Source organism: Cyprinus carpio, chromosome B13 (assembly GCF_018340385.1).
Source record: "Cyprinus carpio isolate SPL01 chromosome B13, ASM1834038v1, whole genome shotgun sequence".
Classification (NCBI taxonomy): Eukaryota; Metazoa; Chordata; class Actinopteri; order Cypriniformes; family Cyprinidae; genus Cyprinus; species Cyprinus carpio.
Genome location: NC_056609.1, coordinates 13,045,747 through 13,061,946, shown reverse-complemented (window position 1 = coordinate 13,061,946; position 16,200 = coordinate 13,045,747). Strand labels below are relative to the sequence as shown.

At 35.9% G+C, this 16,200-nt stretch overlaps 1 protein-coding gene across 4 annotated transcripts in view; it reads left to right on the top strand.

The window, feature by feature from the left end:
* The window catches only part of LOC109065038 (gamma-aminobutyric acid receptor subunit beta-1-like), a 29,678-nt gene extending 13,591 nt beyond the window's left edge, over window positions 1–16,087 (top strand). For 2 of the 4 annotated variants that reach the window (XM_042736662.1, XM_042736665.1), the window contains 6 exons: window positions 2,413–2,633; window positions 5,187–5,269; window positions 10,384–10,518; window positions 11,176–11,328; window positions 11,456–11,706; window positions 12,810–16,087. In XM_042736662.1, the coding sequence (XP_042592596.1) occupies window positions 2,413–2,633; window positions 5,187–5,269; window positions 10,384–10,518; window positions 11,176–11,328; window positions 11,456–11,706; window positions 12,810–13,157 (1,191 nt within the window). In that variant the 3' untranslated portion in view covers window positions 13,158–16,087. The remainder of the gene's footprint in view (window positions 1–2,412; window positions 2,634–5,186; window positions 5,270–10,383; window positions 10,519–11,175; window positions 11,329–11,455; window positions 11,707–12,809) is intronic. The other 2 variants (XM_042736664.1, XM_042736663.1) reach the window with 2 other exon arrangements.
* Window positions 16,088–16,200: the final 113 nt, after the last annotated feature.

Below are 16,200 nucleotides of genomic sequence, written 5' to 3'. Positions count from 1 at the left end.
ATAAACTGCTATAATTATAAAATGCATTTGTGGTGAAAAAGAAACATTTAAAACTACCCTAGTAAAAAAGTAATATATTTAAAATGCATTTATTTCATACTAAGTATAGTTCAAATCTATACTTAATTACAGTTAGCTTATAACTTTGATATTGAATGTATAATTCAGTACACCAAATAGGCTACTATTCTTAATATAAAACATAATACCCCCACCTCTACCCACCGACCTATCCCTTCTTAAAATATTTTAACCAGAAACACACAACACTGCTGATGGTGAAGTAGCGCACAACTATGTTTCAGTCAGACATAAAAAAAATTAAAGGCTGTACAGTATAGAACCCTGGTTGCTCTGCGTCACCACATTGAAGCACTCACCCCTTACCTGATAAGACACACTATCAACAAGTCCTTGAGCCACAGGAACAGTCAAGCTAGTCGCCTCCAAACCAATCCCCAGATGCAGAGAATCCAAGTCACTCTGCAACACACCGGCCAAGCAACCACCCTCCATCCGACGAGGCACACCACCAGCAACATGCGCCGTGAGGCCGCCCAAATCGACCATCATCCGTCCAGGATCCAGATGTATACTGTCAAATTTTCCAAAGAAGGACGTTCTTTCCTTTTATCCTTTGTCATTTTATTCGCTGATTTTGCCAATTTGCCCCTTCATGCACGAGTACAGGTGCATCTCAATAAATTTGAATGTTGTGGAAAAGTTCATTTATTTCAGTAATTCAACTCAAATTGTGAAACTTGTGTATTAAATAAATGGCATGGAGGTGATCAGTTTGTGGCACTGCTGAGGTGGTATGGAAGCCCAGGTTTCTTTGACAGTGGCCTTCAGCTCATCTGCATTTTCTGGTCTCTTGTTTCTCATTTTCCTCTTGACAATACCACATTGATTCTCTCTGGGGTTCAGGTCTGGTGAGTTTGCTGGCAGTCAAGCACACCAACACCATGGTCATTTAACCAACTTTTGGTGCTTTTGGCAGTGTGGGCAGGTGCCAAATCCTGCTGGAAAATGAAATCAGCATCTTCAAAAAGCTGGCCAGCAGAAGGAAGCATGAAGTGCTCCAAAATTTCTTGGTAAATGGGTGCAGTGACTTTGGTTTTCAAAAAACACAATGGACCAACACCAGCAGATGACATTGCACCCCAAATCATCACAGACTGTGGAAACTTAACACCGGACTTCAAGCAACTTGTACTATGAGCTTCTCCACCCTTCCTGCAGACTCTAGGACCTTGGTTTCCAAATGAAATACAAAACTTGCTCTCATCTGAAAAGAGGACTTTGAACCACTGGGCAACAGTCCAGTTCTTCTTCTCTTTAGCCCAGGTAAGACGCCTCAGGAGTGGCTTAACAAGAGGAATACGACAACTGTAGCCAAATTCGTTGACATGTCTGTGTGTGGTGGCTCTTGATGCCTTGACCCCAGCCTCAGTCCATTCCTTGTGAAGTTCACTCAAATTCTTGAATCGATTTTGCATGACAATCATCATAAGGCTGTGGTTCTCTCGGTTGGTTGTGCATCTTTTTCTTCCACACTTTTTCTTTCCACTCAACTTTCTGTTAATATGCTTGGATACAGCACTCTGTGAACAGCTAGCTTCTTTGGCAATGAATGTTTGTGGCTTACCCTCCTTGTGAAGGGTGTCAATAATTGTCTTGTGGACAACTGTCAGATCAGCAGTCTTCCCCATGATTGTGTAGCCTGGTGAACCAAACTGAGAGACCATTTTAAAGGCTCAGGAAACCTTTGCAGGTGTTTTGAGTTGATTAGCTGATTGGCATGTCACCATATTCTAATTTGTTGAGATTGGTGAATTGGTGGGTTTTTGTTAAATGTGAGCCAAAATCATCACAATTAAAAGAACCAAAGACTTAAACTACTTCAGTCTGTGTGCATTGAATTTATTTATTTAATTATTTAATATTTCCACGACATTCTAATTTATTGAGATGCACCGGTATATTCTTATAAATTATAAAAAGTATAATCTGTCTTTGGTATGGCGATGATATGATTTTCACAATATAAATCTTTTGTTTTGTTTATGCTATTTCCTTGTTATGTGTCCAACTTGAATGCATGACTTTTTGTAATAATGAATGCCAGACTTGGAGGTCAAAGTTTTCCATGTATACTTGTTGGCAGTGATGCACCTGACAACCAGAAAAAGTCTGAATACTTTTTGTCTTCATTTTGAGCTGTACATTTAAAATAGTATCACTTGAAACCAAATATGTTTTATTTGAAATATGTGCTTATGCTGTCTTTATTTGCAGTAAATGCAACTTGTTTTTATATATTGTATCTAACGCAGTGACAATCTGACATTAATGTGGAGTGTCCAAAACTTTGGAACTGATGAAATGAACAGTTTTGTGTGTGTTTTTCAGGACTATACCATCACCATGTATTTCCAGCAGTCTTGGCGCGATAAGCGCCTGTCCTACACAGGGATTCCTCTCAATCTTACTTTGGATAACCGAGTGGCTGATCAACTCTGGGTGCCTGATACTTACTTTATAAATGACAAGAAATCTTTTGTCCATGGGGTCACAGTGAAGAACCGAATGATTCGCCTGCATCCTGATGGGACTGTGCTCTACGGCCTTAGGTCAGTAAGTTTGTGTTTGTGCATCTTTTTTATATATTTCACTTCATTGTCTCATGCATTTGTTTAATGTTTGGTTCTTGTGTGTGTGTGCATTTTTACATTTATCTCTGTCTGCATGTGTATGCTGTATTTTTAGCTGACCCTATTCCCTTGGCTGTCCTGATGGTGTTTTTTTAGAATTTAAAGCCCAGTGAGAGATGTGTATCCTGTCTCGGTCAGGGAATATAGGTTCTGTGTACCAGAGAAAGATGAGTCTGTCTTTGTCCTGGTTGAACCAGGCTATTCTGTTAACATCCTATTCATCTCAATGGCAGTTGCTTGGCCTGTGTAGGAACTTTCTGGCAGAATAAAATTTTAAATTTTCCATCTTTTCTCATGGAACCACAAATCTTTTTTGTCTAAAGCCTGGATTACACCATGTGATTTTTTTACCCCAGTTTCCTCCGATTTACAGTTTCGATAAGTCAACGCTAGTTGCCAAAAGTCAGAGCAAGTCTGCAGATACGATTTGACAGAATTCATAGAAAATCACGTAGTGTCTGTAATGTATGATGGTCACAGACTCAGATTTTTCAGCTTCAGACTATGATTCCATCCAGTCAGAAGATTCCAAACATAGTTTCTCCTCTGTGACTATTACAAAGTCGGTATGTGTATGATGCCCAGTGTTTATATTCTGTTCTGATTTTAAAAGTGTATTCTAGCCTTAAGATAGATGTCAGCAATTAGCATAGCAAATCTGAATCTGGACCCTGGATTGGATCCAGGGACCAAATAATATCTCATAGATAGTTATAAATACAAATAAATTTGTAAGAGAACAGAAAATGTAAATCATGAGTAAACTATATGTACTATTATATGTACTATATGTACTATTGTTCAAAAGTTTGGGAGTATTAATGTTGTGAAAAAAGAAAACATAGTAAAAACAATACTACAATAACATTGTTAAATATTATTATTTACTGTTTTCTTTATATTTTAAAATGTAATTTATTTTTGTGATGGCAAAGCTAAATTTTCAGCAGTCATTACTCCAGTCTTCAGTGTCACATTATCCTTCAGAAATCATTCTAATATTCTAAGTATTTCTAAGTATTACTATATCATTCTAAGTATATATATATATATATATGTATGTATGTATATATATATATATATATATATATATATATATATATATATATATATATATATATATATATATATATTAAACACAAAGTTTCTCTACATTTTGTTAGATTCTTGATAAAAATAAGAAAAACATTTTTGTAAAATAAATACACTTTAATGTATTATGCAATTTTGCTTCTCAAGTTTATATTACTGCGACTTAGAAAAAAATCAACAGGTGTATCAGTTCAGGTATGTTCAAAAACTCTTTAGAAGAGAATTAACTTTGAGTAGTCACTGCCAAAACAAAATATTTTCTATTTAAACATAAAATAGATTAATTACTAAATTAATATTAAAATATTGATTAATTCAAGTCAAAATTTATGTGTTTCTGCAGAGGAAAAGCTTTCTCTACATAGTACAGAGTTAGATATGCAGGGTTTTTCTGGCCGATATTCCTTCTCTCTCCATCTTGCTCAATACTGTATAATTTATATCTAATGTACTATGCCTGAGGGGTATGGACATGTGCTGCTCTATAGCAGTGTGCACCTATGAGTGTGCCTATAAATATATGTGATAACTGATTTTATAACCATCTCTCTGCCCCTCAGAAAAACAATACAGTATAATAAGGTAAAAATGAAGTGAGTTTTTGTCGGGCTGGAATGGAAACGTGTATTTATCACTGTGTTTTTTAGGAAAAAGTGCTTTATACCAAAACTCATCCAGGACTTCAGAACGAAGAAGCAATTCCATCATAAGTTGTCTAAAAGTGCAGCAGTCACGCACTGAAAGGCCACCGCGTGTGTGTTTCCGTGTTAATTAAAACTCAGCGTAATTAAGATCCAGCCAGAGGCATTTCAAAGACATGACTGAGACGGCGTTAAGGCAATTACACAGGAGAGGAATAAAGAGGGATGAAACACGCGAGTGGTATAATGAACACAGTGTTTCTGCAGTGATGTTAATCCAGCAGCTTGTGAGAGAACATTTCAATGACGTGTGAATAAACTATAAGCATATATTAGTGCGTATTATCAGCCAAGTACTTGCATCTATTTCTTTTAACGTGGGTTGATTGGGAGATGATTACATTTGTTATTTTGTTATATGAAGAACTACACCTGCTTGTAAAATCAGTATTAGTTCAGCATGAAATAAAGTTCTGCAAAGCTTTCCTGAGCGGAAAATGCTTTGAATATAAATCTCTTTACAGGTTAAAGCAGGTGGCTGTAACACCATCTGCTCTGAAATGTACAGCTTAAATGATTCACTTGCCTCCTCTGACGTTTGGACAGAGTTCACATTTTCTAAAATAATGGAAGTGTGTTTGATCAGTCGGACTCACACTTACAATTACTATAGATCCATTAAGCAACTGCTTGATTATAATAGTATTGTGTTGTGTTATTTTTCACCTCATATCTGTAGGATAACTACCACAGCTGCTTGTATGATGGATTTGCGGAGATACCCGCTGGATGAGCAGAACTGCACACTGGAGATTGAAAGTTGTAAGTGCTGTTTGTGGTTTAACCTTTAACAACCATTAATAACTCAGTTGGCTTAATCACAGTTTTTCACAACTGTGGAAAAACCCTATATGAAGATAATTCAAATTCATTATAGTTTTATACCTGATGAAAACATAGAATAGACAAAAAGTGTCTTTTGAATCAGTTTAGTTCCATAGTTCCAGGGAACATTCACAAACAGGGTCGCAAAGATGTGTGGATGGAACTACAGCTCTGTGCCCTGTGATTAGAAGCATTTTCTAGTTAGTATAATGCGATTATAGATCATGCTCTTGAGCAAAATAAGCAGGCTAACAAGCTGTACAATCTACTAACCCGATTCCAAAAAAGTTGGGACACTGTACAAATTGTGAGTAAAAAAGGAATGGAATAATTTACAATTCTCATAAACTTATATTTTATTCACAATAGAATATAGATAACATATCAAATGTTGAAAGTGAGACATTTTGAAATGTCATGCCAGATATTGGCACATTTTGGATTTCATGAGAGCTACACATTCCAAAAAAGTTGGGACAGGTAGCAATAAGAGGCCGGAAAAGTTAAATGTACATATTTGCACCAATTTGCAACTTCTTAGGTCAATTGGCAACATGACTGGGTATAAAAAGAGCCTCTCAGAGTGGCAGTGTCTCTCAGAAGTCAAGATGGGCAGAGGATCACCAATTCCCCCAATGCTGCAGCGAAAAATAGTGGAGCAATATCAGAAAGGAGTTTCTCAGAGAAAAATTGCAAAGAGTTTGACGTTATCATCATCTACAGACCAAAATATCAAAAAAATAAACACAGAAAACCAAACAATCTCTGTGCGTAAGGGTCAAGGCCGGAAAACCATACTGGATGCCCGTGATCTTCAGGCCCTTAGACGCCACTGCATCACATACAGGAATGCTACTGGAATGAAAATCACAACATGGGCTCAGGAATACTTCCACAAAACATTGTCGGTGAACACAATCCACCGTACCATTCACCGTTGCCGGCTAAAACTCTATAGGTCAAAAAAGAAGCCATATCTAAACATGATCCAGAAGCGCAGGCATTTTCTCTGGGCCGAGGCTCATTTAAAATGGACTGTGGCAAAGTGAAAAACTGTTCTGTGGTCAGACAAATCACAATTTGAAGTTCTTTTTTGGAAAACTGGGACGCCATGTCATCCGGACTAAAGAGGACAAGGACAACCCAAGTTGTTATCAGCGCTCAGTTCAGAAGCCTGCATCTCTGATGGTATGGGGTTACATGAGTGCGTGTGGCATGGGCAGCTTACACATCTGGAGAGGCACCATCAATGCTGAAAGGTATATCCAAGTTCTAGAACAACATATGCTCCCATCCAGACGTCGTCTCTTTCAGGGAAGACCTTGCATTTTCCAACATGACAATGCCAGACCACACACTGCATCGATTACAACATCATGGCTGCGTAGAAGAAGGATCCGGGTACTGAAATGGCCAGCCTGCAGTCCAGATCTTTCACCCATAGAAAACATTCAGCGCATCATAAAGAGGAAGATCCGACAAAGACGACCTAAGACAGTCGAGCAGCTAGAAGCCTGTATTAGACAAGAATGGGACAACATTCCTATTCCTAAATTTGAGCAACTTGTCTCCTCAGTCCCCAGACGTTTGCAGACTGTTATAAAAAGAAGAGGGGATGCCACACAGTGGTAAACATGGCCTTGTCCCAACTTTTTTGAGATGTGTTGATGCCATGAAATTTAAAATCAACTTATTATACATTATACATTATACATTTTCTCAGTTTAAACATTTGATACGTCATCTTTGTTGTATTCTGAATAAAATATTGAAATTTGAAACTTCCACATCATTGCATTCTGTTTTTATTCACACTTTCTACAGTGTCCCAACTTTTTCAGGTTTGTATATCTTTCATTAATTTTTAATCTTTTAGTCTGTCATGAGAATGAAAGCTTTGTTTTTGAAGAGTGTGCATGAGGGAACCCTCAGTATGATGTAAGAGGAACCTGTGATTGAATCAAACATCTGAAAATAAAGCAAAACAACAGAGAACAAAAATAGCAATTTAGTCTTCCAATGCCATGTTCATTATTTACAGCAATAATCTGACACAAATTAGATCTCTCAGTTTACAGAAGTTATTACTCCACTACTTGTGTGACATCAACAACAGTTTTATATTGTTGAACCAATGAGGTTCCAACAACTGATGTGTGACCAGAGCTGGGTAGATTATTTACAAATTGTAGTCTGTTACTGATTTTAATTTTAATCCAGAAGGTAACTGAAATCGTCCACACACTGGAAAAATCCAATCAGACCAAAAAAGATCTATCAAAAATATAGTTTTCTATGTTCCATATGCAAAAGTGAAAAAGTGACAAAAGTGCAAAGTGTCTTAAAAACATTGATATAAAAAAGCAAAGAGAAAGAATTCCTTGAAATATTTCTTTTTCTTTTTTCTTTCTTTCTTTCTTTCTTTCTTTCTTTCTTTGTGAATATGGTATCACACAGTAGAAAGGAAATTTTTTAGAAATGTTTAGAAATGGAAATTTAAAAGAGGAAAAAAAGAAAAATTAGAAAAAAAAAAAAATGAATAATTTACTGGCATTGTGGGAATATGTATTCATGTAATCCATAAAAAAGTATCTGTAATCTGATTATGAGAATTTTAAAATGTAATATACTCTAATTACAAGAACTTAAATTTTGTGATCTGATTATGTAATACAGATTACATGTAATTAGTTGCATGACATGCTTTGTGTGGCAGTTACTACAGTTTGTGAAACAGTTATGACTAGTTAATTTTTCCAGAGATATATAGTACTATGGTGGTTAAGCAGCAAATTACGCCTGTTGTATGGGAAACGCACCCCAGGGCAGACTTGGGGGCCATTCACACAGGACATGTTGTTGTATTCAGTATTTGTTGTATTTGTTGTACTCTGCTTTTTATTATTATTATTATTTACATTTAGCTTTTGCATCACATCTTTTTCAGCGTTTTATGCATTTTTAAGACACACAGGTCTTAAGCATTGTGTTTCTTTCACTCAATGTTACTCGTGTTCCAACTTGCTGTTCTTAATAATATGAATATGTCCTAAAGCATCACCTCTGAAGAGGTAAATATAGTAATATAGTAAATATAGTAATTCAAGCTTGTATTACTCCTAACGTAGGAAAATTGCCTCACATTATTCTTTTTAATTTAACTGCACTAAAAAATACTGTATATATAGAATGAATGCATAAAAACATTTTCATACAACACACAACTAATACATCCTAGATCCTACCAACATGATAGTCCAGTTTTCACTGAAAGTATTACATAAAGATGCTGAAATTTCTTTATTGCATGCAATTGCAAACAACAGTTGCGATGCAGCAAAAATACTGGTGCATTCAGTTGTGTAATCATAATGCTTGTATGCATGATCTCATTTATCATGAAAAACACCTGCAGAGAATCTGGCTGTGCTGACTAATCTCTCTGTTTCATCTTTCTTATTCTCTGCGACTGTCTTACTCTGTCACTTTTTCTTTTTTCTCTCTTTCATCTCCTCTACTGCATCTCTTTTGCACTTTGTCTCTCTCGGTGTGACAGACAGTGTTTGTAATTGGGTTTCTGCTCTTTTGGGCAGACAGCTGTAGCCCTGTGAGGCTGCTGTCATGTCAGAGCTCTGAGATGCATATCACAGCATGAAGGAGAAATCACAACTTCACAGCAGACATAAACCATGACACTTTCACACGGTGGACATAAACCATGCCACCTTCACCACATACACATCATCCATAGGACAAGACAAGATCAGAAGCACTGTAATGTAGGCAAAATACTTTCCACAAGTAGGGTGTTCTTAAAGAGATCGTTCACCCAAAAATGAAGATTCTGTCTTTTTCTCCCCCTCATGTTGTTTGAAAATAAGGACCATTAAAATATTTATTAAGAATGATATTACCAGTGACTTCACTTCTGTAGACAAAACAACACAGACATTTCTTAAAATATCTTCTAGTGATTTAATAATTGAAGACAGAATTGTCATTTTGGGGTGAAATATCCCTTAAAACAAATCAGGTCGTAAACAGGTGCATTTAATTTTAATTAATTTTGTTCATTTCATGTGAATTTTTTTTATTTTTTTTTGTAACAAACCAAAATTAGAGATCTCAGTACAGCTTAGTAATAAACATTTAGCAGATTTTGCTTATGATCAAATTTGTAGTTAAACTTAAACTTGATCATTTTATTTCCTATAAATTATAGAAAAATAATGGATCAGTTTTCATACAATAACTTGGCAATAGTTACAGATATAGATATAAATGCAGTATAGTCAATCACACACGGTGCTTTTTGAGAAACGTAGATGCTTAGATCTTTTATTGCAATTTTTTTTACATGTCTTGTAGGAATAAAATCATGTAACAGGGTTTAATGCAAAATGTGGAACAGCTAAATATTATGGTTTTGTTGGTGGACTTAATATTTAAATACAGTATTTTTACTACAAGTGATTTGAATATATATTTACATTATGCAACATTACAACACTGTTATTTTGGTAGAGTTAACAGGCTAACAATCATTTTGGGACAGTCATGGTTCACCCTATTTGTAGAAAAGAGCGACATTTAATCAAACATCACAAATTTGACATGCGATCTGAGATTCAAGCATTAAAGAGGAGGAGACTTCAAATGACAGAAAAATTCAGAGAGCATTGCAGAGCGGGAAGAGTAGACCTTCATGAGGATTATCGGTGTGCTTCAGTCACTCAGGACTCTAGGCTGATGTTTCTTTTGATTGAACTTAATGAAGAACAGGGAGAATTGACTATCACAAGACTTCATCCTCTAATTAAGCTTTAATGTTCTGTACTGTGCTCTCCTGGAGATAAGCACAGAGAGTCTGCAGGGACAGTCTTGTCAGTTAGACCTGGACCAGACCTCTCACAGAAGTGTTCTTACTGTAATCACATGCTGATTTACACCACTGACAACACAGACTGTGGGAATGTGAGAGAGGCAGCTTTTCCCATGCTGTTTTGTGACTGTGTTTTTCTGAATGTTTCTGTCCCTCTTTTGTCTCTCAGATGGCTACACCACAGATGACATTGAGTTCTACTGGCAGGGAGGAAGTTCAGTGACGGGGGTGGACAACATCGAGCTGCCGCAATTCTCTATTATTGATTATAAAACACTGTCTAAGAAAGCGGTGTTTGCCACAGGTACAGTGCCCTCCCTGCATGTTCATGAGATGAATAGACTTTCTTTTGAGATGAGTCAGCCCTCTACTGTATCCCAAGATTACCTTTGGTTCACGTCAGTTCAAAATAAAGTTGTTTTTAATTTGTAAGCACAGAAAAATTATATGTGTGTAGTTGTAATGCTGTTCTGACATGATGCAGTTTGCTGATACATAAAGTCTGATACATAAAGATACATAAACATTGGTCATAAGTGACAGAAAAGACATATTATAAATGTTTTCTGTTTTAAATAAATGCTGTTCTTTTTAACTTTCTATTCATTAAAGAAAAAAGATATCCTTGTTTCCATAAAAATATTAAGCATCAAATCAGCATATCGTAATGATTTCTGAAGGATCATGCGACTTTGAAGACTGGATTATATCGGCTGCTGAAAATTCAGCTTTGGCATCACAGGAATACATTTCATTTTAAAATATATTCACATAGATGCTTTAAATAGTAATGATATTTCACAATATTACTGTTTTACTGTATTTTCAATCAAATAAGTGCCTTGTTCAGTATAAGAGAAAATATCTTACTGACTCTTTGAATGCCAGTGTACTGTAAGGTTTCTCATCTGAATGTATTTTTGTGTACTACACTGACAGTACTTTCATTTCTCACTTTCAGGATCATATCCTCGTCTGTCTCTCAGTTTCAAACTGAAGAGAAACATTGGATATTTCATCCTGCAGACCTACATGCCCTCAACATTGATCACCATCCTGTCCTGGGTCTCTTTCTGGATCAACTATGATGCTTCCGCTGCAAGAGTTGCGCTAGGTGTGTGTTTGTGTGTCATTGCACTTTCTCTTCACCTCACTTTTTCCAATACTTCTTAAATGTACTTTTGATTTCAACCAGTTTCTAAATAAGCTTTTTCAAACATTGTAACACTGACCTTCTTTAGGAATCACCACTGTTCTAACTATGACCACAATCAACACTCATCTAAGGGAGACTTTACCCAAGATCCCTTATGTGAAGGCCATAGACATCTATCTGATGGGCTGCTTTGTCTTTGTGTTCCTGGCCTTGCTCGAGTATGCCTTCGTCAACTACATATTCTTCGGCCGTGGTCCACACTTGCAGAAGAAAGTGGCAGAAAAAGCTGCAAAAAGCAACAATGAGAAGAGTCGCTTGGAGAGTAACAAAGTTCAGGTGGGTCTAGGGATGCACCAACCCAATACTCAGTATCGGTATGTTAGGTACAGCTAAACATCCAAAAAAGTCAAGTTCACGTAATCTCTTCTCTCCACTGGGGCTGTCTGTCATCCTCCATTCAGGTTACGACAGTCAAAACAATGAAACTCTTTCCAAGAGTGCACAGTAACTGAAGTTTAAACTGTTAAAAGAAAAGACTTGATAAACTATCACACAGATATAATATATACAGTATGCATCAGTATCTTTTCTCTTTGTGCTTTGAAAGTCTCCATGCAGGGCACTGCACACTGTGTTGCTTCAAGCGCATCATTCTGAGCACAGGATGCACATAAGCGCTTTGTGCTGCTTTGTATCATTGGAGCCTTTCATATTAAAATACTTTTGCGCAGTGAAAGATTATTAATAGGTTTCTTGTTCTGTCCTATCATATGTTGCTGCCTCCATTACTGTGCTATACATTTAAAAGAAGTGTCTTTTAATTAATAGTATATAATTATGAATGAATGTATTTTAGAATGGTACAAAGAGCAATGTAACATTTTTATCAGATTTAGTACAATACTTATTCACTTATATTTTTGTTCCCCACTAAATAAAAATTATTGTGCACTCATCCACTTACCTAGTTTATAATAGTATTTTTGTCATAGATTTTGATTATATATTTTTTTCATTTGTTTTTTTTCTTTAAAATGAAGTTGTCTATATTTAGTAGATTGTGTTTAACACACAAAACAGTGATGAACAGGTCAACACACTGTTGTATAGAAATTCTACGTTGATTTAAAAAAAAAAAAAACATGCTAGAATCGTATCAGTATTGGTATCGGATCAGATCGATTCGGTTCTGAAAAATGGTATCGGTGCATCCCTAGGTGGGTCTTTGACCTTTTAACCTGTTCTACATTAACATTAAGTTGCACCAATTAATATTTTTAAATAAACTGTAAAAAAATATTTTTTCACAGTTACTGTTGGTTTTATGTATAAACCTTTGTGAGAAGAGTCACTAAAGCTTACCTCTTTTCTTTGCTTATATATATATATATATATATATATTTTTTTTTTTTTTTTTTTTTTTTTTTTCTTCATTAAAGGCTGATGTGCATGGAAACATTCCCCTGACAAACTTAGACCTGCGTCTTAGCGGGGCAGAGATGTTAGGTGCTCTTGGGGACCCAAGGAACACCATGTTCTCTTATGACAGTGCCAGCATCCAATACCGTAAGCCCCTTACAGGTCGGGAACTCTACAGCCGGTCCACTGCCTCTGTCGAGAGGCCGATGGCACGAAAAAAGAGTCGTCTAAGGAGGCGAGCGGCTCAGCTAAAGGTGAAGATTCCAGACCTGACAGACGTAAACGCCATTGACAAGTGGTCACGTGTCATCTTTCCCATCACCTACACCTTCTTCAACTTAGTATACTGGTTGTATTATGTTCACTAGGGAGCAGCACTGACTCGACCCAGCCATTCACACATCAGGTCAGGCTCTCTTACCCTCCTTGTGGTTTTGACTGTCTTCTCTGTAAATGATTAAACTATAAAGAATATATCATTTAAATCTATGTTATAATTTTTAAATAAGACAAAATAACTTAAATATGACTACCCGACTTTTAAAGCTGTTTATTGTAGATTATGTCACAAATATTAGTTTAAAAATGTCATGGATTTTTGCACTTTGCTTCTGTAGGACCAATTTCACTGACAGCAGAAAGTACAGCTTCACAAATGGGGAGAAAAAGGCTTTTCTTTAGAGATGACACCTGCAGCTGTAGACAGGCTTAAATCTTTAAAACAGCATTTGGAAGTTGTTTTCATCATCCATCTTGCATATATTGGAGGACCGAAGGTCTTAAAGGGATGTTCTTGGTTTATTACAAGCTGTACTGACAACATTTGTGGTATACATTTCATTACAACAGAAAATACTTTTAACTAATCCCTCAGGTTTTATAATAATTGGGAAAGGAATTACAAATCACTTTTGTCTGGTACTTTTATACCCTGTAGATTTTATTAAAGATTTATCACTTTGTTTTACAACAATGCAAGCATTTAGGTATTTTTTTTAGAAAAGCAATAGTTATTTAGTATAGTGAAATTGTTTCTGAGGTCAATATTACCCTGGCAATAGATTAGGAAGTTTAGTAAAAGTCTTTAAGTGTCAGCTTAATTCTGTTTGGTATTTGTGGTACTAGTATTTAAATGTGGTTACAGTAAGACACTTACAATGGAAGTACATGTGCCAGACAATTAAAATAATAATACAACATAACATAAGTTAGTCATATTGGCATAACATGCTGTGGTAAATATGGACGATATGCTTTTGGAAACAGTTGTACTCTGCTTACATGGAGCAAGTTCCACCTGCAAGACTAAATGTACAGTATCATATACTTTTATAGTTACTGAAGATAAGTTCATTTACCTCTAATAGCAATCCCTTAAAAAGTAATTTCATAGTTGGAGCTTAACTCGAATGAAAACCTGGAACATTCCTTTAAAATCAAGACCTTCTCCCCCAGTTAAGACACATCACATACTGTAGATTATAGAGCTATTAAGAGATCATTGTTTGGGTTACAGTATTTATAGGGCTTGGTCTATATGTAACACACTTGTTCTCTATTATCAAATCTAGTCAGTCTGCCAGGAACGCATGTCCTTACATCAGCATGGCGACACATGAGGGCAAGCAGGATATGAGTTTAAAGTCCTCACAGTATGTAAATTTGTACATTAAAACAAATCAGGTATTGAAAGATGTATGATGTCATCATGTTTTTCTCTATTTTTTCTTAGAAACCAACAAATCCTGCATATTTCATTAATGGCAGCAGTTGAATTTTATACTGTAAAGCCCAATATCTAAAATCAAGATTCATTAGCAAGAGGTTAAAAGACAAAACAGTTTCAGGAAAGTGATGTATTGTTTCCTATTGTTTAGTATTTGACTCAGCATTCCTAACTTTATTGCAATCGAAATGTAGCTATGATTTTAGATACGGGCATTGTTTTAGGGATGTAGTTATAACTATTTATATAGGACGGGGTACCCAACCCTGTTTCCTGGAGATCTATCTTCCCGCAGAGTTCAGTTCCAACCCTGATCAAACATACCTGTCTGTAATTATCAAGTGCTCATTCAGATCCTAATTAGTTGGTTCAGTTGTGTTTGATCAGGGTTGGAGCTGAACTCTGCAGGGAGGTAGGTCTCCAGGAATAGGGTTGGGCACACCTGATATAGGAAGTGACTTTCACATTTGCATTTAACTTTAAACTGCTATTCACTGTGAGTTATATATTATCCAAGCTCACCAAAATGGCTAATAGGACTTAATAACAAATTAGAATTTTCTTCTTAATGGCTTAACTTGTGCCTTTTAAGAAAAAACAAAACATGTATTTTACAGGGTTTAACATACAACAGCAGAGTAGAAATATTCTGAATGGATTTCCACTTTTCTATAGAACAAATATTACTTAAGGGTGCCACACATAATTAAAAATAAAGGTACTTTCAAGGGCTTTTCCAATGCCCTGCATTAATATTCTGTATAATATTAGAAATACATAAAATGCGTTTGGCATGTAAATAAATTGCTTGCATTGCAACACTCTTTTTTTGGGACATGAGCTGCTCAGTTTATTGTCCAGGAGTGAATTAACTTTACGAAATTCTCCATTAATGCTAATCAAAGACTGGCAATGTAAAAACAAAGCATATTCACACGCTCCAGCCAGAATCAGCATGAATACACAAACATGTACACATAAAAGTGAAGTTATATTTAACTTTTGATAGGCCATCTATCATTCATACATGGTGTTTTGGCTTGAGATGCCTACAACAGCACATGCCAAAAAAAAAAAAGGATTTTTAAAAACAGTATCCTATTATCTGTGTATGATTTCTGTAATTGCACTCATGCTATCTGTCAGTGCACTTTCATGCAGATGCGGAGAGTTTTGAAGGAGAATATACTGTTACTGAATGAGACAGAGTGTTTGTATTTGAGTTTATGTATTTAAGCCTAGGACTGCAACCACAGTTGTTCTTAAGGATACTTCATTTTAAATCATAGACATTTTGAAAGAATTCAAATAAAATATCTCACCAAGCATAATGTGAAGAGCTGGTTTTTGTACTCGATTGCTTTTTTGTTGCATTACCACATGGCATTGGTGTTTTTGTGAGCTGGGATGTCTAATAATCAATGACGGACACTGAATTAACTGGGTAATGAATAAAAAGGGTTAATTGTTCTCATAAACCAATCACCCTTGGCTCTACAGGGAATGGACCTATTAAGATGATCTGACAGTAATGAAGACAGAATTCCATTCATACAACTTACTTGATTTAATCCACTTCAACATGTGCACTCCAAACCTATTAATCAGTGGTCACATGATTGCGTCAAAAAGTCTGGGGGTTTCTGCCTTTTTTCTGCCTATTAGTCATAATGTTGACTTGCACT